This window comes from Conger conger, chromosome 1, assembly GCF_963514075.1.
Source record: "Conger conger chromosome 1, fConCon1.1, whole genome shotgun sequence".
Taxonomy (NCBI): Eukaryota; Metazoa; Chordata; class Actinopteri; order Anguilliformes; family Congridae; genus Conger; species Conger conger.
In genome coordinates this window covers 17,364,720-17,387,059 of record NC_083760.1, presented here as the reverse complement: position 1 = coordinate 17,387,059, position 22,340 = coordinate 17,364,720, and the positions used below count along the sequence as shown (strand labels likewise).

At 44.6% G+C, this 22,340-nt stretch overlaps 1 protein-coding gene across 1 annotated transcript in view; it reads right to left on the bottom strand.

Annotated features, from left to right (window-relative positions):
- Window positions 1–22,340, bottom strand: part of syne2b (spectrin repeat containing, nuclear envelope 2b) — a 137,055-nt gene that overhangs the window by 55,814 nt on the left and 58,901 nt on the right. The window contains exons 57-78 of the mRNA XM_061251223.1: window positions 19,388–22,306; window positions 17,377–17,577; window positions 16,843–16,998; window positions 16,299–16,540; window positions 14,094–16,158; window positions 13,622–13,956; window positions 13,087–13,231; window positions 12,789–12,989; window positions 12,136–12,395; window positions 10,892–11,051; window positions 8,906–9,061; window positions 8,215–8,355; window positions 7,680–7,862; window positions 7,103–7,240; window positions 5,841–6,026; window positions 5,502–5,624; window positions 5,232–5,414; window positions 3,042–3,143; window positions 2,556–2,693; window positions 1,791–1,961; window positions 583–696; window positions 54–152 (exon numbers count right to left, since the gene is read on the bottom strand). Of these exons, the coding sequence (XP_061107207.1) occupies window positions 54–152; window positions 583–696; window positions 1,791–1,961; window positions 2,556–2,693; window positions 3,042–3,143; window positions 5,232–5,414; window positions 5,502–5,624; window positions 5,841–6,026; window positions 7,103–7,240; window positions 7,680–7,862; window positions 8,215–8,355; window positions 8,906–9,061; window positions 10,892–11,051; window positions 12,136–12,395; window positions 12,789–12,989; window positions 13,087–13,231; window positions 13,622–13,956; window positions 14,094–16,158; window positions 16,299–16,540; window positions 16,843–16,998; window positions 17,377–17,577; window positions 19,388–22,306 (8,418 nt within the window). The remainder of the gene's footprint in view (window positions 1–53; window positions 153–582; window positions 697–1,790; window positions 1,962–2,555; window positions 2,694–3,041; window positions 3,144–5,231; window positions 5,415–5,501; window positions 5,625–5,840; window positions 6,027–7,102; window positions 7,241–7,679; window positions 7,863–8,214; window positions 8,356–8,905; window positions 9,062–10,891; window positions 11,052–12,135; window positions 12,396–12,788; window positions 12,990–13,086; window positions 13,232–13,621; window positions 13,957–14,093; window positions 16,159–16,298; window positions 16,541–16,842; window positions 16,999–17,376; window positions 17,578–19,387; window positions 22,307–22,340) is intronic.

The following is a 22,340-nucleotide window of genomic DNA, read 5'->3' as shown; positions in this document are numbered from 1 at the left end:
TGGGATTTAGGGGAGGAGGTATCGGAGAGGTTTACTGAAGGGGATTTGTTTACCATGCTTTGAGGGAGGGCCTGTGTTCTGACTGTGGCCACAGGCTTTGAATGAGCTTCAGCCTCAGCTGCTTCTGTAGGGAGGGTGACTCCCACTATATCCTGAGAAAACAGGAGGAACAGTTGTCTTTCAGTAAATGCCAGGGTTTTAAACTGCAGCTAAAATGCCTTGAAGGGCATATTAGAAAATAACAAGACCATTTTTGAGAGGCTACTTCTTACCTGCAGTCAGGTATATTTTAATAAAGTATATTATAATAAATAATGTATTTCCTGAATGCACACTGATGCAAGACACTTCTTTATGGTTTGCTTTCTGCTCTATTCACAAGGCAAAAATGTAATAAATACTAGTTAAATATATATATTTTTTCTATGCTTATTTTCTAAATCAACAATACAATGAATTATAACATACAAATAGAAACAAAAGCACTCAAAAGTGTGTGCGTGTGTGAGTGCATGTAATAGTGTAATGAGAAAGAGACCTAGAAGAGATCCAGAACTAGCTAATATATGGCTTTGAGAGTACCTGAGTGGATGAGTCAGGCTGGGGTTCAAACACCTCGTCTCTTCCTAGGCTCTGTTCCAAGGAGGCGTCTGAAGTCCCGGGCGGTTCCCCCTCTATTAAGACCTCGTCTGGATCCTGGGCGCAGGAGCAGAAAAGAGCATGGAAGTTAGAGCCCACAGCCGGCTACTGCAGTGCAGCGTCTTCTCCGTAACCACTGGATACCCCTCGACACTTACTGGCCCTCAGGGATTCAGCAGGTGTTCTGAGTTTCTTTCAGCCAGATACAGTTCCCCTATAGCACTCTGAAGAAATAGGACAGGGAGCACCTGCCTTGAGCTATTCATCACTGTGTACTGAAACATACACTGACTAGCAGAGAAAGGAACTCACAATAGCCTCATATGAGTCTTAGGACAGCCTTTAAGTCTCCATGCTGTTTTTTTTGGGTTTTTTTGGTGTGCTCATTTTATGTTTTTTTGCCTTTGAAACACATACATTTACAAAACAAAGACATTGAACAAAAACCCTGCAAGCAAGACCTGACCTTCTAAAAGTACAAAAAAAGCTCAGGTTTACAGGTTTAAGTCATCATACTCATTCAGTGATTCCATAATATCTTTTTCATATTAATATATTAATATAAATTCTACTTTTTTTGACATACATAATGAACAATAAGTACATGAAATGTGTCCTTTTAAAAGTTCCCTTTGAAATAATTGAATTCAGATCATAATTATACTTATTATAATAAAACATCAAGAATGATTCTACCTTTTATTTCTGTACCCTAGAGGAGATAAAAAGAACAACTAGCTACAATACTTTAGAAATATAAGAATTGACAAGCTTTTGTTCCAAAATGTATTAAAACGCTGAAGAAACAATACAACAAAGAAATAGGAAGATAACAAAGAAAAGCTCCAGCAAAAGAGATTTTTCGATTTATTCGCAACAGGGAGAAATAAGGGGAATAAGAAGAAGAAAAGGAGGTTTGAAATGAAAGAATGAAGCCATTAAAAAAGAAAGCTGCAAAAGCAAGAGTTCTATGCAGAGTGTTCTGACTGCACTCAGGCAGTCGAAGGCATGAAGGGAACAGACAACGTAAGCGGAGGTCCTGGATACGGGCAGGAAACCTGCCAGTGGAGGAGGGGTAGACGAGGAAGTGCAGAAGATGAAAAATGAAGAACCCGAGTGGCTGGTGGGGTTGAGCTCCAGAGAAGCTTTACCTCTGGAGTACTGAAAGTGAGCGTTCCTGAGGACGAGGAGTCCGAGCTTCCTCCGTCTTCTTCCTCTTCAGACAGCGGCATATACCATAGCTCCTGCTTCGTAATGTCAGGGATATACACGCCAGCCAGGTTTAACGACATCCCTATTATGTGTGCTTCTTGTTCGGCAAACTGAACAACAAAAATGTTAAACAGGTAAGCAGGGCAGAATTAACTGATTACTAATTACTACGCAATTCTCACCATGACTGCAATACACGCATGTCGATACAGTTCAGAGTGCGTTGACATACTCAGCTTCATTAAATGCTGCTGTACACTGCAAAAAAGTATGTTTTAGTCTTGTAATAAGTAGGTTTAGTCTTGTAATGAGACTTAAAATGTTTTTTTTTCTCTCAATTAGAAAATATTAGCTTGCTTTAAGTTACTGTTTGTTTGACAAGCAAAATTTTCCTGCACCATTGGGAAATCCTGAATTGAATAGCCTCACATCATTGACAATATTTAGTCTTGTTTGGCAAAAAACAATTTTAAGTCAAAATAAGACAAAAATTCTTGCTGAGATTGACTTATTTTCTGTTTTGGGAAATAGCTTTTAGGCAAATCCAGATATAAATAACATAAAACAACAACTTCGAATTCCAAGCTGCTGCTGCTTCCAGAGCTCACTGAAGGGGACTCCACAAAGAATCAAGCTCATGTTTGGTTTCCTCCTCTGATCAGCTGCTTTCGTGTTGAAGGACAGTGGGGCCACTGGGGCTGTACCTGTGTCGTCCTCTCTGATCCCAAGCTCTGTTCCTGCTCTGGAGAGGTCTCCACTGTCATCAGAGACGCTCCGGATCGCTTCAGGACATCCTCTTCCACATGTGCGATCTGGATCTGTCCCTCCTCTATGTGAATCTCCTGAAGCAGAAGCACACGGTAAACCCACTGAGATTAAAATTATGAAAGAATGTCCCTGAATATCATTCATAGGACAGGCAAGTTTCAGGAGGGGATGTACATACACTATGAGAAATAAAGGTACAGTGGAAGTAAATTTTTGTTCTTTAAGGAACATATTTCCTGAATGTACCCCGAATGATGCAATAATGTTCTTTGGGTACTAATATATACCTTTTACAGGCAAAAATGACTAATTAATCCTTAAACCCATGTTATGACAATTTTATACCACAGCGGACAGTAGCAAGATAATTTCGCAAGGCCCTGTTTACAGTACTGCTAACTTGTTTTGAGGACAGAGCTCACCTGAAATTCATCGAGAACAGACAGGGTAGGACTGGGTATTATGATCTCCTCTGAGGTAGAGGTGCATAGCTCTCCCAGTTCCAGTGACTGCTCAACAGCCACCTGGGAAGGGAAACAAAATGATCAAGCTGTCGGAGGCTCATACGGCAGCTGTAGTACTCTGAAACTACAGCTAACACCTGCCTTCTCTCAAATATACACTCATATCATCTAGTATGACATTTTCATCAGTACCTATGATTAGTGCATCTAAATCCCAGTCATTACATTACATTACATTAATGGCATTTGGCAGACGCTTTTATCCAGAGCGACATACAACAAAGCGCAAAGTGCACACCCATAACCAGGGATAAGTGTGCTGAAAGACTCTAGAGGGAAGTACAATTTCAACTACTACCTGCACAACAAAGATAAGTCTATTTAATGATCTTCTTTTTATTTATTTATCGTAATACCGCAACATGCAAATGTATGAACAAACCCCTTACCTAGCCAAACACTGCTTACCTAGGCAAACTAAACAGTCCCCACCAAACAGCCGAGACAAGACAGGACAAGATAAGAGAAATCTCGGAACGGCCGTGTTTACATCTCAAAACATCTGTGAATATGGACTAGGCAGACCACACCAAAACGGCGAGTAAACAAATAAACAACTGTTTCCAAGACGACCCGAGTTAACTATAACGTTAAATCACTAATTGTTCTAAAACTCTGGGCTTAAGATTTGACATGCTCAGTTTTCGAAACGCCAACCAACCGCCGAGAGCCGTTCTAAAACTGGACAGTTCACACTGACAAAACTTTCTTCTAAAGACATTCTAAAACCATCTCGTCACATTGTGTCTCATCTTGTCTCGGCTGGGCCTTAGTTTGACAGAAGCAAGCAGCGGAGCATAGGGGCATGCGGTAGATCTGACTGCATTGTTTTATGAGCACTTCCTTCCCGTAGAATAACCTTGGCTTGTCCAAGGCTGGACTGCATTCCAGTTGTTCTTCCCACAGACAAACGCCTCCCACCACCACCCTCCCTGACCTTGGAAGGTTGCTCGTAACCGGTCCCAGCCCACTGAGCTTCAGTATCCCAGGAATATAAAAGAGATGGAGGAGTGGAAGGAAGCTCTCCTCTTCCATATACAGTCATACATGGGGGATATGAAAGATGATTAAAAGGCTGGATTGTCTTGTGAAATTTGGATAGGCTGGAGTTGGATGGCTGGATGAGATGATATCACTTTGGCACAGAATGAAAGTGCGGACCAGTTCAGTAGTTTTAATCAGCACTTTTAGTGCTGGCTGATCAGACGTAGCTTTGCCTAACCTTATCACAACCTGTCTGGGGATGCAACTCTCTGGCGTATTTTCAAGCACATCTGGAGCTAGTTTCCAAGGTGACTGTACTAATTCCTTCTTAGCCAATGACTGACCTCTTTTTATCAAGAGACAAGGACATGCTACATCAAGCCTGCTGTCATAGGCTGACAGGAAATAATTAACTCTGTGTAAGACTGGAGATGTGCCATTGGCTTATCTGAAAAAGGTCTTCTCACTGCCATTGTATACCTGGTCAGACTTTATACATATTAAATGTTTACCATCAGCCTAACGACTACTTTAGATGACTTCAAAGAGCCTAGATAGAGATCAAACCTGGAGTGCGTACTGCTGTTTCTGCGTTCATTAGTCAGCGAAAAAGCACATAACTATAGCCTACCTACATGTTAATACACCATTAGAGGTTTATCTAGAAATCATTAGTTTAATTTATCATTAGGTCTAATAATGATTTCTACCAGTGAATAGCACCGTTCATAATATTACTTGTTAACAGACGTAATGGTTTCAGTACAATTGATGTGCATCAGCAGGGTATTATTATGTCAAGTTAATGCGCTACCACCATATTCAATTAATGGAAAGCCGGTCAGAGGAATCTTACATTTCTACATAACGATACAGGCATGAATGCACTACTAAATGTAATGGAAAAGGGGCTAGTTATTCATTAGGCAATTGTTTTTGCACCAGCTGAACATGCCAGCCTGGGGATGGGGATTAATCAGCGGCCATTTAAAAGTCATTTTGTACATTTGAACTGCCCCCTTCTTCAACGTTCTTATGGTTTTGCAGCTGATGCTCCAGTAAACATTTCAGTACACTGATTTATGCCGTTGTCTCTGGACATACCTTCAGTGTTGGGTTCTGCTCAGTGATGGTCTGCTCCAGTGACTGGACCTGCTGAAGCAGAAGCTGGGCTCGATTAAATATGGTCAGGGATTCCTCCGCTTCCTCCGGCAGGCACAAGCCTGGCTTGCAGTTCTGGATCTCAGCCATAGTCCTCTTCATAGACTCAGTGTCGTTCAAGATCACCTGGAGGGGTGTCCAGGAACACGTTTAGACATGCAAATGCCAAGAAAGTGTGGTAACCTGGAACTGTCCAGTGATGGCTGTGCTCACCTGCATATTTTTACAGTGGTCCTCTGGAGGGGGAACGGTAGAGTCCTGGGAGGATAAAATATCTCTGAATTTATTCAGGGTTTTCTCCATCTTTTCCACTTCAGACTCAATGGCTTCCACCTCCTAATGAGCAAATAGGAGCACAAAGGAAAGACATTGAACATTTTCTTCGATTTTCTACAAATAGAACTAAAACCATGGGTGCCAGACCAGTCTCACACTCAATTTTGAGCAGGTAAGTTGTGAGGAATTTGCTAAAGACTTGAAGTGCACAGTTGTGGTTTTTGTCAGGCATTGACGCGGAGTGAAGGGAGGTGAAACAGAGAGGGGAAAACTCACAGCAGCAGCGTGTTGGAACTGCGACAGCTGACTGGCGATGCTCTCCTGCATGATGGCCACGCGTTGGTCAGCCTGGGCCAGGAGCTCCTCCTGAGTGGTCATGTTGCACACGGAGCTGACCTCCTGCAGCACTGCCGCAAAGCCCTGCAGGGTCCTCCTCATCTGCTCAGAGTCATCCAGCACCATCTGCATGGGAGAGACGCACAGTGCTCAGAGCCAAATGCTAAATGGTAAATATCTGCATTTGTTTAGCGCCTTTTTCCAAGGCGCTGTGCAATTGATGCTTCTCATTCACCCATTCACATACGCACTCACACACCAACGGTGATTGGCTGCCAGGCAAAGCACCAACCAGCTTGTCAGGAGCAATTGCTCTTACCTCCTGAGCCAATGTCGCTCAATGTCCTGAGCCAATGCACTGGGACATACTGATGTCTCAAACAGTACAGCACCGCAACACAACAGTTAGTGAACCAGACTCGTGATTGTCATAAGCTTAAGTTTGTTTGATATAGCTGCTGTACCCTGAAGTAATACACATATCTGTTAAATCTATCGGCATAAATGACCCATGATTAAAATCAATAAATATTCAGTCAGGACAACTCACATATTAAGACAACCATATTAATTAATATTTAAGTACATTATTTTAGGTGTGTTGCTGAAAAGATCTGCTTCAGGTACTACCCTATCTACAGGGAACAATAAACTATCTATTCTGTCTATCAGATCCAAACAACAGGTGGTAGCTGGGGTGGTGGAGGGTGAGCGCAGTGGTGCAAAGCAAGCGGGCACACAGAGGCAGCACAGGCAATGAGCAGCATAGGTCTGACTGTTGCTTTAAGAAAGGCGCTCTGAGATAATGTGTGCATGTGATTGGATGAAATGGGTTGCGTTAATGTGATTCGTTGATTATGGAATGCATGTGAATGCGATTGCTGAAGCTGACTATCCCCTGACCGAATTTGCTCTTCGCAATCCATGTGCAACGCTCATAATGTGCAGCATGATTAACCTTGTATAGACCAAGAGCAATTACAAACAGCTAAATAACTGGATATAAGATCTCAAAAATCGGCCATAGATTAGGAGCTGCCGAATCATTGTGAAAATCAATCCTCTGTCCTTTATTTGAAATTAATATTGACATTGGCCTGAGTCTAAGTGACCTAAGCTGAGAGGGGATTGGAGCGGGGATAAACAGAAATGTGTTGTTTCCCTCAGGAGGGCAGTGGTCAGTGGGCGAGCGGTGTACTGACCTGCAGGGCGTCAACATGGCTGCTGAGACACTTGGCGGTGGTGTAGGTACATGGTGCAGTCAGCCACGTGTGAGCCTCAATCAGCCAGTTGTTTGAGCTGTTGATCATCTCCCCATGCTCCTCAAGGCAGGTATGGATCTGCAGGGGCCGGGACAGACATCAGCCATGATAGGTACACTATACAATATTCCACTTAACATTCACTTTTTCAGTCGAAGGTTCGTCTTTGACTGGCTAATCTTTCAACATGAACAAGTCAGATTCTGCAGATAGTCTTGATCAAAAATGAAAATATCAGAGTGTAAGTTGTATTTGGTGCAGTGAAAATACTGTGTTTTGACACTGAGTTGAATGTCATACTGTATGCACTAATTATAAGCCTACTGTTACAATATTAACACTACATACTGGTATTTCTGTTTGTTATGCAAAATAAATGTAAATCTCTGATAAGAACAGCATCCAGCAAATGTTTTTTCTAGAACAGGTTTAGCAGGTATATCAAAACGGCCACAAAGAGGGCTGCAGCCAAGTTTCTAGCAGAAACAAGCATGCTGGGAAATATAGTCCAGCTCACCTTGCTGAGAAAGGCAGTCCTTTGCTCAGCCTGTTTGGCCACATGCTGGTAGAGCTGCAATGTCTCCATAAGCTTATCTGTCAGGACGTGGGCCGCCTCCGGATGGTCGTCTGCTATGTCATGCACCTCTACCTCCAGTGCTGCCACGCGGGAGTGCCATCTGTCCAGTTCATCCCATACACGCTGTTCAAACACACAGATATGGCATCAAGTTACTTAGTAGTTGACTGGTTCTTTGTTATTTTTATCTTTCATTATTTGTGCAAATATTTTAGCTACCTATCTTCTTATTATCTATTTTTGCACAGTACTTATTTACTTACTTATTTACTATTACCTATGTTCTTATTGCACAACCTGAAAGAGTCTGTCACACCAAGTTTTCACTTTCATTTCTGTCTCTTTCATTTCAAGCTCACAAGCTAGAATTATTACCAAAAAGTGTACGTTATGTACGTATATATCCATATGACATGTTTTTCAACGATCTCCAGCACACTCTATATAAGAGAACATGCACCGTGGGGTTCCCCACCTTCTGTCTCCTCTCAGCTTCAGCCACTGAGACGCTCCTCTTCTCCAGTGAAGCTAGAACTACCTGCAGCCCCACCCTGATCTCCTCCACCTTGCCCCCCAGCCTGCAGAGAGGCCCACTCTTCTCCACCGCCTCCCCCACCTGCAACACAACAAGGGAGACACAAAGCATACATTTCTATCAAAACAGCTTCTTTTCATTTCTATACAAAACACAATACATGTAGGTCAGAATGTTATGGTTGATTCCACAAAGACATGTAGTAGGACACTGCCATAGAAAGGATAGTATAGGCAGTGGGTAGCAAAGAAACAAAGGACTACATTTCTTAATAATACACTATATGAGGACAGTGCCTATTGGCTTTGAATGCAGAATCTGTTGTTCAGATTTAAAACACAGCTTCATGCCTCTCTGGCTTTTTATGACATACAATTTTAAAGGCACATTTTGTAACTCAAAACAGATTAACTCTGCTGAAGTCAGTCATCTTCGAGCAATTTAGACTGCTGATCAGAGATCCTAACGTTGCCGTGACAACAGTCTGGCCGTGGTTAGCAAAAGGACAAGCAGGACCTCCACTACAGTACAGCATAATACGATTCCAGAGGCACATAGATGAGGGAATAGTAGCCCAGTGATGGGAGATATCATATACTGTAGTGTTAAATGTGAATGGCTCTCTCTGTACCTTTTCTTCCACCTCCAGCAGTGAGCGATTGACCTCCTGTAGCGGTCCGTCGATGTCCACAGGAACCAGCGTGTACATGTCAGAGTACTTCATCTTCAGGCCATCCATAATGCCCTGCAGCACAGCCTTCTGGGAGCACAACTGTCCCTGCATCTCCTGTAGAAAGATGGCATAATTCTCACAATTCCCTCATAAACTGGTTGTATGGAACTATCTTGAAAGGCTCTCTCCTGCCCCCCCTCTTTTGTCTGTCTCTTTCTCTTTCACACACAAACACACACACACACAAACACACATATGCACGCACTCACTCGTTCAGTTTGTCCAGAAACAAATGTACTGTAATATAACTTCAGATAGGTGTACACAATTCATTATGCATTATCCATTATGCACGCATATCAACAATATACTGTACCCCCAATTCCCCACACACCCCAGTCCAATTCACACACAGATACACATATGCAAAACAACATTTGGTAACCACCCATTTATATTTTCTTTCTAAACAGGAGGCTTCATGTCTTACCAAAAAACACAGGTATCAGTTCTGAAGATATCAAAAGTTAAACTCCTCAGTCAATCTTGTGCAGTCAGATTCTATTATTCCCGTAGTTAGAACTCCAAACTCATTCCGGCTTTTGAAATTGTACAGTAGCTGTTTAGCATAAGCCTTCTCTTTCACCAGGCTATGATGCGAGCAACCAAAAATGGCGAAATCTATTCTCTTGTAATCCCAGATAAAAACATAAAACAAACTCAATTAATTGATTTGCAAAGCCAGTGGCACTGAGGCACGCGGACACTAGACCATCCCGTGAGAGAGGTGTCGATGCCCGGACCTCGGGCACTGCAGGGCGTGCCTCTCTGGGAAAGCGAGGGGAGCAAAGCGTTACATCAGTTGAGAGACTGAGATCCTGGAGTATCCTCTTACAAGGTAAAACACAAAGGAGGCGCTCCTGGGCCCATTCACACTGAGAGTCCCACTGTGGAGGGGCAGAATGCGCGGAGACGGAGATGAAAGCCTGATGGGAGATGTTGGCCGCCGCTCAGGGGTTTGGACACACAGACGGCGCTCCACACGGCTCACTTACGGAGAGCAGCACAATACCGGGGGGAGATTAACCGAAGAAAACCCCGGACAAAAAGCCAACGACATCTCAGCTGAAATAATGCACTTTGTTCAGCACTCTTTCACTCTTAACGGTCACTCGTTACCGTTATTACTGTCATTGAAGGTAAGAAACAGAAAACCCACCAATACAGCAAAGTCAAGTAAAGATGAGTAACGGTGGAAACATTTTCACAAGAACATTTATTAACAAATTACTGACTTGGAGACATTTTTAATGTTGTTTTTATTGTGAATTCTTTCGGTGGAGATTATCCTTATTGGTTACAATCAGGACAAACAGTGCATTGTGTTCCGGGGAGAGACGAGCTGCTCTAGCTCTCATTAAAATGGCATTACTCATGCACCACTGTGCAGGGGGGAGTGCATCTTAATTGGTAAAACTAAATCTAAGTTGTACTTTTGCAAAAACACCAACAGACTTAAGCACACGGAGATAAAGATTTGGAAGAAAAAGTTATTTTAAAGGAAAAAGGATTCAAGTGAAAAAACATGACCTATTCTCCAACTGGATAGTGTAACATTATGTAACAGATTGATTAGTCACACCTTAGCATAATAAGATAATCTCATAGTGTTCATAATACAAGCAAAACCATAAACCGGACAAAACTGAAGAAAGCATAATTATAAAATAAAGACACATATTCCATATAATCAACACCACCTGCTTGAGAGACCAGCCTCTCTGAAAAAAGGATTTATTTGAGCTATGTAAGAAAAAGCAATTCCAATTCCAATGTTACATCTGCTCACACTATGCCTCAGCAGGAGTTAGTAGCAGCAGGACAGCATCCCGACGCTCATAAATCTAAGAAATCTAAGAGGTGCGGCACAGTCAGGCCACCCACCTGCAGTTCCTGAGTGCTGGGGAGGTCCTCCATTACAGACAGCAGGGACACGGCAGCCACCAGCCACTCCTTCACCCCGCTGATCTCCTCCTTTACCCGCTCCCGCTCCTGCACCTCCGAGTGCACCGCCTGCCGGCCCAGCATGCTCTTCTCTTTCAGGCTGCAGAACCAGGTGGGTCGTTTGTTAATGTCCCTGCATCACACTCAGGACAGGTGAGACACACAGACTGCCCCAATGTTACCTTCAGTTGTGTTTGTGGAACTCCAGGTCCTGTGTCACAGATTTCCATGCACTTTCTCCCGGAGAAGAAATGTTTGCCAACGAGGACAATGAAAGTAGAGGAGGCAGAGGTCTGGGTCTTTGTCGGTGAGGGTGCAGTGAGCTAGCTGTCTCTCGTGTGCGTCAGTGTGCGAGCGTGTGCGTTTGTGTGCGAGCGTATGCGTCTGTGTGTGAGAGTGAGCGTGCGTATATGCCTCTCTGGAATGTGGGACACTGCAGACCCAGTGCCAGCCCACTTACCCCAGTGAGGTCACCAGTGGTGGCAGCGGGGCATAGCCCCCAAACGCTAATACTATTCAACCACTGCCATCAATCCCCAATGACAAAGATAGATAATACAGTGATAGGCAGGAAAGTTGCATACACATACAGTCCCCTCCAAAAGTATGGGAACAGCAAGGCCAATTCCTTTGTTTTTGCAATACACTGAATACATTTGGGGTTGAGATAAAAAGATGAACACGAGACAAGAGTTCATAATTTTACAGGCTTTTACCGCAGCCTCGTATATTTTCTTTCACCTGGGTCCCTCTTTACCAAATGTATATTGATTTATATAAGTAGCACCATGTATAATGAAACTAGAGTGGTGCTGTTTAGACTGAATACCTTTGGCGAAATAAGAGTTTTCATAACAGTCCTAAAAGGGTTTAATTTGGCTGAAAGCCGCAAGTATTAATTATACATGTCTGTCTGTACGTCATCCAAAATGCTGCTGCTAACCTAATCTACAAACTCCCCAGGCTCAGCCATTCAAATCCCTTCTCATCTTCCTCTACTGGCTACTAATGGCTATCTGCATCGAAGTCAAGCCTTAGCGCTAGCCGGACCGGCAGCTGAAGGGGCTGCTGCTTTATATGTTCACAAGACCTAGCACATCAACCAGACCTCTGTGTTCTGTTACATCTGGGGGCCTGGTAAAACTAAATGCACTACAGTATCTACACATAAAACAATATCTTACTTTTTGAATCTTCCCTGCATTATCTGCAGTTCTTGACAGAGTGGGATAGGCGGGGACTGTTCCTGATGGGCGGGGACGCCCAGTAGGCGTGCGGCTCGGAGCTCTAATGCGGTCAGAGCACGGTGTTCGCAGTCCAGCCGATCCTGGTACTGCTCCGTGTACACCAGCCCCTCCTGCAGCTCCTCCAGGGTGGCCTTTTCACTGGAACATTCCGGCAACTCATCCCGAAGTTGGTCCAGAATGACAGTGGCTCTCTCCACCTAAGGTATACATACACACGCGTGCATCCACGTGGACATCAATAAATTGATTTTTGTTTTTCTCCGTCTAATTGGTATAAAGAGCTAGATGGTGACAAATGATTTTTCCAGAATATGACTTCTCTGAGTGAACAGCGTGAACACCCATTTCTTTAGAAAGATAGTTTCCCTGACTAATGACTTTAGACCATCAGCACCACACCTCAGGGTATATTGACCTTTCAATATTTAATCTCTTGCTATCAACTTTATGGTGTCATTCCAAGCACAAAAACAAAGCAAATAAAAAAGCAACATATCAAAGGGGTAACAATAGCGCTCGTCAAAGAAATGTTGGCCTGTTAATGTGTCTGCGGCTGTGGACATACTGTTCACCTTCGGTCCTGTACTCACGCTCTTAGTGATGTGTCTCCACTCTGCTCCCCTTTGAACCGAGCGAGCTTTCAGGTAACGGGCACAGCGCTGTAGCCTTGCCCACTCCTTCCAGAGGGTGCTTAGCGCCTCCTCTCTGCCCCTGCTGCACCCCCGCTCCGGACACCACTCCCTCAGCCCCTCCAGCCTCCCAGTCAGAGAGTCCACCTCCAGCACCAACGCCTTCACACAAATACAGGAAATGAGCTAAAGCACAAACCTGGTTAAATTAACATGGCCTCAATAAGATGGATCTCAACGTCACTTTTTTTTTACAAACCTTCAGTTTTTCCTGCTGATCTAGGCAGGCTTTATAAGAGATGGCGTTGTAGGAGATGCACTCAGAAAGAGAAGCCTCAACTGTCTTCAAGCGCTGGCAGATCTCCTTATGACACTTTCGGTACAATATCTCCTTTTTGGAACATCTAGAGGGCACAAAACAAACAAAGATGTTAAAAGGACAATTACATTTCCCATAAACGTGCACTGGGAATTGCCACAACAGAAAACAAAGACAAATAATCATGAATAAAAGTGGCAGCCATTGTATTGAAAATAACTATAAGTACCCCAGATCACATTGTGTACTCTTGTAAACAATGCAGCATAACAAATCTAAAGAACTGGTAATTATAAAGATTAGAAAGAATGTCTTAGTCACAAGAACTTGACACATCACTAAACCTGCACTTTAAATATAATATTTATACACTGTAACTTGACCTTACATATCTCCCTAAGGATATATGAGAAGCCACTGCAGCCGATGGACAGAAGACTGTTTTCATTTTGCCACAAGGAGAAGGCAGGCTTACTTCTGCAGGGTCTCCATTCTGAGCCTGGCCTGTGCCTGGAGAGTGGAAACCCGCACAAGGAGCTGGCTCAGGACTGTGCTGTGGAGCTGCTCTGCCTGGTAGGGAGAGAGGCAGCTGTGCTGTGGTACCAGGGCCTGGATCTGGGTGATGTAGGACTTGAACTCCTCATCCAGGGAGGCCAGGGCCTGCTGGATACGCTGAAGCTCTTCTGGGCAGCTCCCGGCGTAGTCAAGAGGGAGGAGGAATCTGGTCTCGGCTTCCTGCAGGAACCTGACTGCACCTCTGACAGACCTGCTGTAATCTCCTAACATCTCTCGAGCCTGGAATAAGTTCTCCTGAAGAAGCAAAACCCATCAAACAGGCAGTGAACCAATCTTTACTGCCGTATTTAAATGGACAGAGCATCATGCTACATATTTACAAAAACTGCTGATATAGCCCAAGGGGTGAATGCATACTTAGACAAACCTACCATTCGCATCTCACAGCCATTCAAAGTCTTCTTCTTCAGGTCCGCCAAGTCTGCAGTCTTATGCTCCTGACCCTTCTGTCCAAATCCATTCCTGGGTTCTAGAGCCTCCAGCACCCTTGCTCTAGACTCCACATTCCTCCGAAGAGTCGCACACTTCAACAACTCTCTATCAATGGCCTGCTCTTCCGACGCCACCGGTGTTGGCTGCTCAAGTTCACGGTTGGCATCTTTGAGAAGCTCCACCATGGCCTTGTATTCGGTGGGGTAGTGGAGGTTGTTTATCAGCTCCCATTCCAGGATACTAGCATTGTTTGAGACAGTCAGGGCCCAGGTGGAGAAGCTCTTTGCAGCTTGGCGGAGCCTCGTGTGCTCGGAGTTCACCTCAGATGGGTAGAGATCTGTTGAGATGTTCTGCAGCTCCACTTCAGCCACCTTACAGAGGTTCTGGATTAGAGGAAACTGAATGAGGAGGGCTTGGCAGTTCTTAAACCACTCTTCTTTGCTGATGCTTTCATCTTTCACCTTAAGGTGAGTCTCCACTTTTTCTTTTAGATCCTCTATGCGCTGCCTGCAGTATAAATATCTTTCATGCTGCTCTGCCTTTTGGCCCAATACATTCACCTTGTTCTGCATCTCAGCAATCTTACACAGCAGTTCTTTCCGTTTGTCCTCCTTGCAGGGATGCAGTTGGTCCACCTGACTTTTCTGCTCCAGAATCATCTGTTTTATAGGCTCGACACCACACAGCGAGTCTCTGGTAATAGGGAACCTAAACCTGTTCAAGTCTACCAACATCTGCCTCAAGCTTATTTCCACTGAGGCCAACTTCTTACGTGCAGAGTCCTGTGCTTGGAGCAGCGCCTCCAGCTCCCGACAGTTTTTTTTTTCACAGCTGATAATGCCTTTGATGTCCTCTTGGAGGCTTATGAGTTTGTCATTGAGTCGACAGTTCTCAATGACGGTGAGCTCTGGAGCAATGTCTCTACTCCTCATGAGAAGAGCCTCTGTGACTGCTGCCTGTTTATCTGCTTTCTTCAAAGTCTCCTGGAGCTGGCGGAGCTTGCGCTGCAATTCTGCTGTGCTGCCACCGCTGATAGTGTCCCTCACAGTCTGTTTGTGAACATGGGCCACCACCCAGGAGTCAACGTCGGCAATTTGCTCTGACATTTTCTCCCTTGTCTGCAAGCCTACCTCCATGTCTTGCAGGCCCCGAGCCAGCTTCTCAGCAGTTGACTTGGACAATCCCTTCAGAGTGTTGAGTGAGGAATGTACCATAGGAGTGTCCTTCTCATCCAATTCAGGGATAAGCTCTCTCACCTCCTCAACAAATGACTCTAGCTGGGATTGCTTGGTCGTGATCTCTGACTGCAGCTTCTTAAGCCCTTTGATCTGACTGTGGACCCCCTCTGGGAGAAGTACCACCTTCTTACTGGCCTCAATATTACTCTCTGTCTGCTTCGCCCAGGTAAAGGCTTCATGCATTACCTTCATGATTTTACCCAGGGTGGTATTACTGCTGCTGGGAATTTGTCTGGAAATCTGCCCCTGTAGGCAATCCACCTGTTCCTTCACACAGTGGAGGGCCTGCTCAATGTCCCTTTTCTCTTTCTCTCCCTGAAATCTCTGGAAAAGTGTGTCAGAGGTCTGCTGCTGCATGTGAAGGTAATGCTGGTTAGCAGCCGTGAGGGAAGAGTCCATGACCATCAGCTGTCCAGCCCTCTGGCGGTCCCACTGATCTGTTGAGGGCTGGGGTGGACCTAGAGATTGCTGCAAAGTGTCAAGCTGGCCCTGAAGCTCTTGTGCTTCCTGGAGAAGGTCACCACTTTCTTGAATCTGGACAGAGACCTGGTAGAGCATCTTCTCCGCATCCCTCTCTAGCTCTCTCCACTCCCTCTGCAGGTGCTCCAGCAGTGTGTGCGCCACCAGTCTGTCTGATTGCCCCAGGTAGGGAGACAATTGGGTGTTTGTCTGGAGCAGCTCTCCGATCACAGTCCTCTCCTGCTCCAAATCCGACAGGACAGCACGCAGTTTTTCTGCTTTCTGCGAGCAGCTTTCCACAGGGGCTCTAAACCCATATGAGAGAAAGGTAGTTAAAGAGTATAAGCCCGAATATTATCATTAGTGCAACCTGAAATAAACACACATAAAGCATAATTTGGATAAAACTGCTGAAATATAAAAGATATGGAAGATAGTGAGACTCACGCTCTCAGTGCTTCCAGCTCAGCTGCCAGTTTCTCTTGAGTAGCTTTAGCAGCCAGCGACTGCTTGTGATACTGTGTGACGAGCTGGAGCTGGGCTTCTTTGGCTTGCACCGCGGCAGAGGCTTCCCATAGGGCAGCACTCCATTGTCCTTCCATGGGCTGAGCAGTGTCCGAGACCCTGTCTTCAGATTCACACATCCGAGAAAAGGCTGCCAGCTGCTCCTGAGCGCACTGTCTGCAGTCCTGTAACACAGCCCTACATTTAGACCTTATCTACGTATAACATGCAAATTCCTCCAATTACCCCTGTGCGCAGCCTTTCTAGATGAGACTCACAAGCACATACATGTGGAAATAATATAAGAAGCAATCACAAAAGGACCTGTACAGACCTGCAGACATTCATCATTTAAAATTCCTATCTCAGTATCTTCCTCCAATAAAATGTAGTTGCATGAGACCCTACCCCAAGTGTTTTTTAGGTGGAAAGTACTGAAATTATTAACAAAGAAGGGTATTGTATTTGCAATACAAAAAGTTCTCACCTCAGCCTCTTCTACTTGCTGGGTCATGGCTGTGGTGTTGAGCTGGGCAGGTCGGTTCCGACAATTAAGGATCCGGAAGACCACATGGCTCAGTCGGGTCTCCAGGTCTCTGTGTGAAGTGTCCAAACTCCCCAGCGGTTCCCACAGGGGCTTTCCCTGTAATCCCAAATAGTTCTGATAGATCAAATATCTATCTTCACATTAGATGAGCCTTGAGACCACACAGAATCTAAGAGCAGCAAAATAACATACTTTAAAATTTAAAGAAGTGCTACGATAAAAGTTATGAACTAAACAACCACTTCATGTTAAATACAACTCCTATACTGCTCTACTACTGCTTAAATGTTTTTATTAATGTAGTGTTTCTTCGAAAGTGAATGAATGAGTGACTGAGAGAGAAATGGAGAAAACCCTATATATCTATAACTACTTGTTTCAGTCACAACCAAAAGAAGCTCATAATGTTGGTGTGTTATCGTACATCATCTTCACTCTTTGCTTAATCAGGTTATCAGGCACAAGATAACTCACCCCAATTACAAAGTTATTGGGTCCTGTTTCTACCAGCTGCTGTATCTCACTGAAGGTCTCCTGCATGGTCGGTCTATGTGGCAGCTCCAGAGGTAGGTCCTCCCTCCTTGTAATATCCCCAGCTTCAGAAGCCCCTTCCTCAGAGACTTTCTGATTTGCTTCACTCCAAGCCGGCAGTTTCATCGTGCTCTTTTCTTCCTGCTGTTTGAGAATACAAAGAAGTTCCAGATTTACTTTCCACTCACCCAATGTCCCATTACGTTATTTAAAAGGAATGCAGCCTATATCCTGAACTACAGTGTGCATGGCCATACCTATAGGCATATCTTTGGGCTAAATAGATGAAGGAGTAAAAAAAGCAGAAGATGAACACGACTGACATATCAGCTTAACTACTATTCATGAGAGCGAACAAAGAACAGAAAAGAAAGTTTATTCTGTGGTTACTCAATTTTCAACTCAGATTTTTTAACTGTATTTTGCAGCTTCATGTTATATCTGTGGTTTTCATTTAGTAAATAATCTATTACAGCATATACTGTAGGTTAATTCATTTTTCTGAAACATGTTTTGCACACTGAGTCAATTGAAAAGTATTTCACCAGATACGAGGAATTCATCAACAACAACAAGAAAGATACAGATTTCCTGATATTCATTAGCTCATTTTGTCTTTGTTTTGTCGATTTAAATTAATCAAAAACAATGAAGTGGATATTCAATATACATCAGAGACATGTCAAACATGGCCCAAACATGACATCATGAACCTTTGAGAAAACTCAGCAGTAACCCAATAGGAGTGCAAGCTTTGAAGAGGGTATCCCTAATATCCCTTTCTCATAGAAAACCCAGGATGTAAACGGGATATTGAACCCGGGATCAACCCACGTTTGACCCATTCACACCACACAATGGACCTGTGAATGTCAGGGGTCCTTGCCATTCACACCAGACCCTGGTCTGCAAGTTTACTTCTGTATAATTCACTGCTGAATAGGGCTGTCCTGTCTCAGTAGCAACATGAATAAATAAATACATCAAAAACAGTTTGGAGCCGTTAATAGACTGTTTTTGAAACTTTGGCCTGTATTACAAATACAGGCTGCCAAATACTAGAAAGGTAGTTGCAAAATGATTTTCTTGAAATAAAGAATGACACAATGGATTTTAAACAAAACTATAACAAGCACCGTTGCTGACATAGGCTGCTAGCATGTCTCTGGTCCTAACCATTGAGTTTCCTTGATTGAATCGAGTAACCCTGGATTTCCTCTTTCATACCAAAACCAAGCCATATCCATCCTGGGTAATTCCCAGGTCGAGGGCCCAGGGACGGATATCCCAGCTTGACCCTTTCACAGCAAAAGCAAACACGGGACATTCGTGGGACATTGCTTCTGGGTTATAAAGGGGTATAAGAGTGTGATACAATCTGATATTCTCTCACTTTTAAATATATAGACCTAAAAGGAGGAGCAGGGACCCAGGCTACATGTATTTTATTTTGGAAATTAACTATGATGTTTTTATTATGTGAGTCAGGTACTTTGCCATAATCAAAAACCTTTTATTTTGATTGCAGCTATGTAGCTCATTTAATGATTCATGAAACACTGTCTTCATGCAGTAGACAGTTAATGGCATCTCATGGTTCCTGATTAGAAATAGAAAAAGCAAAGGCTGATTATTGCAAAAGCTGCATCTCAATATTGCATCTCTATTCAGATTGAAAAAACAACAATTACACTGTGCCTCTCAGTCCATTCAGACTTCCCCTAAAACATGTTTTCCCTGAAAACAACTTTCTCAGTGAAAATCTACATTATATCACTCCCAGTCAACCAGAACTTGCACATTTCATTTAATTTGCCAAATAACTTGTCCCAGAATCATTCTTAATGCCAAGATAAGATACCCTTTCCCTTATATGCGCCACACCCTGTCTCCGTAGCTGACAATATTGGACTTAGTGAGAAATGTACAGTTGCAGTAAAGATTCCAGCATTACCTGTGGTAACTTGATGCTTTCCAGGTCCCTGCTTTCTTTGCCTTCTGAGAGCTCTGCTGCAGTGTCTGAGGAGCCCAGCCCTGGCTCAGCCAGTGCCATACTGATGAATGGCAGCCTCATACTCTTATCTTTTTCCATCACTTCATTGCTGCTTTGGGCTACATACTCCCTGGCCCCTGGATGTACAGTCTTGGGAGTCTCAACATGCTCTCTCTCAGCTTCAGGTACCTTGGCCTGCTGTTGTGCGCTGTCCTTTTCTGTGGCAGACTCTGGCAGGGGGAGCTCCACAATTTCACTCTCTGTGAACTCTGTGGTTCTGTTCACTGCTGGTCTGTGGGCCTCGGTAGTATCAAGCCTTCCACCCTCTAACTGGGCAGTATCAGTTGGGATCACTCTAATTCCCTCTCCTTTCTCCAACTGGACAGTATCAGTTGGGATCACTCTAGTACCCGCTCCTCTCCCCAACTGGGCCTTCTCAGTGGGACTCACTCTCTCTTTTTTCTCTAGCAGGGCAGTATCAGACGGGATTTCTCTAGTTCTCATTTCTAGCTGGATGGACTTACTGAACTCCACCTGGTCAACATGGCCCTGGTCCTTTATTGGCTTCTCAGAAACCTTCTGGACCTCAGCTAGCTCAGGTAAATCTAACACAAGGTACCTTCTCTGTGTTTCCTCAGTGTCCGGGCTCCAGAGGTAGTCTGTGGTCCTAATCTCCCTAGGTTCAGTGGCTCCTTGCTGCAATTCAGCAAGCCTGGTCAGGGTGGATTCATCCTGGATAATTTTGTCTCTCGTTGTCTCTTGTTCCCCTGGCTGGGGTTGGGTATGGATCAACTTGGGGTGAAATTCCTCCCTCTTCGGTGACTCTGTGGTTTTGTGAACTGTTGCCTCAGAGACTGGCCTGTGGGCCTCAGGAGAATCAAGCCTTCCATCCTCTAGCTGGGTGTGATCAGTATGCATTGTTCTCACAATCTCTTCTCTCTCCAGCTGGGCAGTACCAGAGGGGATCACTCTAGTGCTCTTTTTTCTCTCGACTTGTATGGATTCACTGAACTCTGCTAGGGGCTGCTTGGTTTGCTCATCATGGACCTGTCCATCCACGGGTAGAGCCTCAGGCTTCTCAGAAACTTTCTGGACCTCTACCTCAGGTAGATCTAACACCAGGTACCTCCTCTGCATTTCCTGAGTGTCTGGACTCCAGAGGAGATCTGTACTTCTAATCTGCCTGGGTTCAGTGGTTGCCCCCTGCAGTGGTTCAGCCAGCCTGGTCAGGCTGGTTTCATCCTGGATAATCTTGTCAGTCTCTTGCTCCCCTAGCTGGCTTTGTATGTGGATCTGCCTGGAGTTATGTTCCTCCCTGTTAGGTGACTCTGTGTTCCTGTCAAGTGTTGTTTCAGTGACTGGCCCGTGAGCCTCAAGAGTATCAAGACTTCCTTCCTCTAGCTGGGTGCGATTAGTGTGCATCATTCTCACAATCTCTTTTCTCTCCAGCTGGGCAGTATCAGTGGGGATGTCTCTAGTGATCCTTTCTCTCTCCAGCTGGGCGGTATCAGTGGGGATGACTCTAGTGCCTTTGTCTAGCTGGATGGGTTCACTGAACTCTGTCTGGTATCCCTTGATTTGGTCAACATGGTCCTGGACCTCTGTGAGTAGTGTCTCAGGCTTCTCTGCAGCAACTTTCTGGACCTCAGCCACCTCAGGTAGATTTAACATAAGGTACCTTCTCTGTATTTCCTGAGTGTCTTGGCTCCAGAGGTAGTCTGTACTTTTAATCTGCCTGGGTTCAGTGACTCCACCATGCGGCTGTTCAGCAAGACTGGTCAGGGAGGTTTCATCGTGGATTATCCGGTCAGCCTCTTGCTCCACTGGTTGCATCTGCTTAGTGTGAGGCTCCTCACTCATCTGTGACTCTGGGCCTAGCATCTCTCTCAGGTAATGGACAACACTAGGTTCTGCTTTACTGGGTTCTTCCCCAGTATGCGACTGCATTGTACTGTCTTGTGCGGCCTTGTGTGGGGAAGTACTGATGGGCAGGCCGCGTATGTATTTTAATGTATCTCCAGATATTGCTTCTTCATGCCTTTTAATGTCAGATGGCTGCATCTTGGCATCTGCTGTTTGACTTGGAGCCCATTTTGTGTCTAACCCACCTGTTTCACAGGACACAATGCGCAGTGTATCACTGCTCTTCGATTTCAATGGCTCTGGTGTCTGTATATGCAGTGTGTCAGCATCCAGAAAGACCGTGGTCATTTTCTTTGACTGTAAAGCCTGTATGTTCTCATGCTCCTTATAAGTATCTGGGGCATTAGGGTGTTCAGTCTTTGTGTCCAGGCTCTGCATGACAGAACTGTCAATGTTCAAGCCCTTGGGTTTGTCAGACTGTTGAATCTCATTTAGGTGAGGAGTCTTTGGAAAATGACAGACAGGAACTTCTTCCACATTATGTGTATCTCTGCTTTCACAGGGCTCTCTTTGACCATGTTCCTGAGTCTCCAAAATCTTGGTGTAGCTTAACTCCCTGTCTTGTTTCTTTGAAGGAAGAGGCTCAGTCTTCTTTTTGTTGGGCCTTGTCTTCCCACTCCTCTCAGTCTCAGAGCTGCGCCGATCCATAACTGCAATCTCAGTGCTCTCTTGCTGAGTACGGTCAAGTTCATTTCTGAGAGTGTCAGTGTTTCCAGTGGTGAATAAATCTGTCTGTTGCATGCCAGGTGTTGCTACCTCAACACGCTTCCTCAAGGTGTCTGCTTGAAGCCCAGTTTTGACCTTGTGATCATGTGGGGCCGTTCTGAGGCCACTGACGTCAGCCGGCCAGGATGACACAGAAACTTCTTGTTGACTCAGCACCACTTCCTTATCAGCATGAGGCTTGACTCCTGCCTTCAATCGTGCACTGTCCACTTCTTCAGTCTTGTGGCAAACCTGCAAGTGATAACAAACAGATTTAATCAGGAAC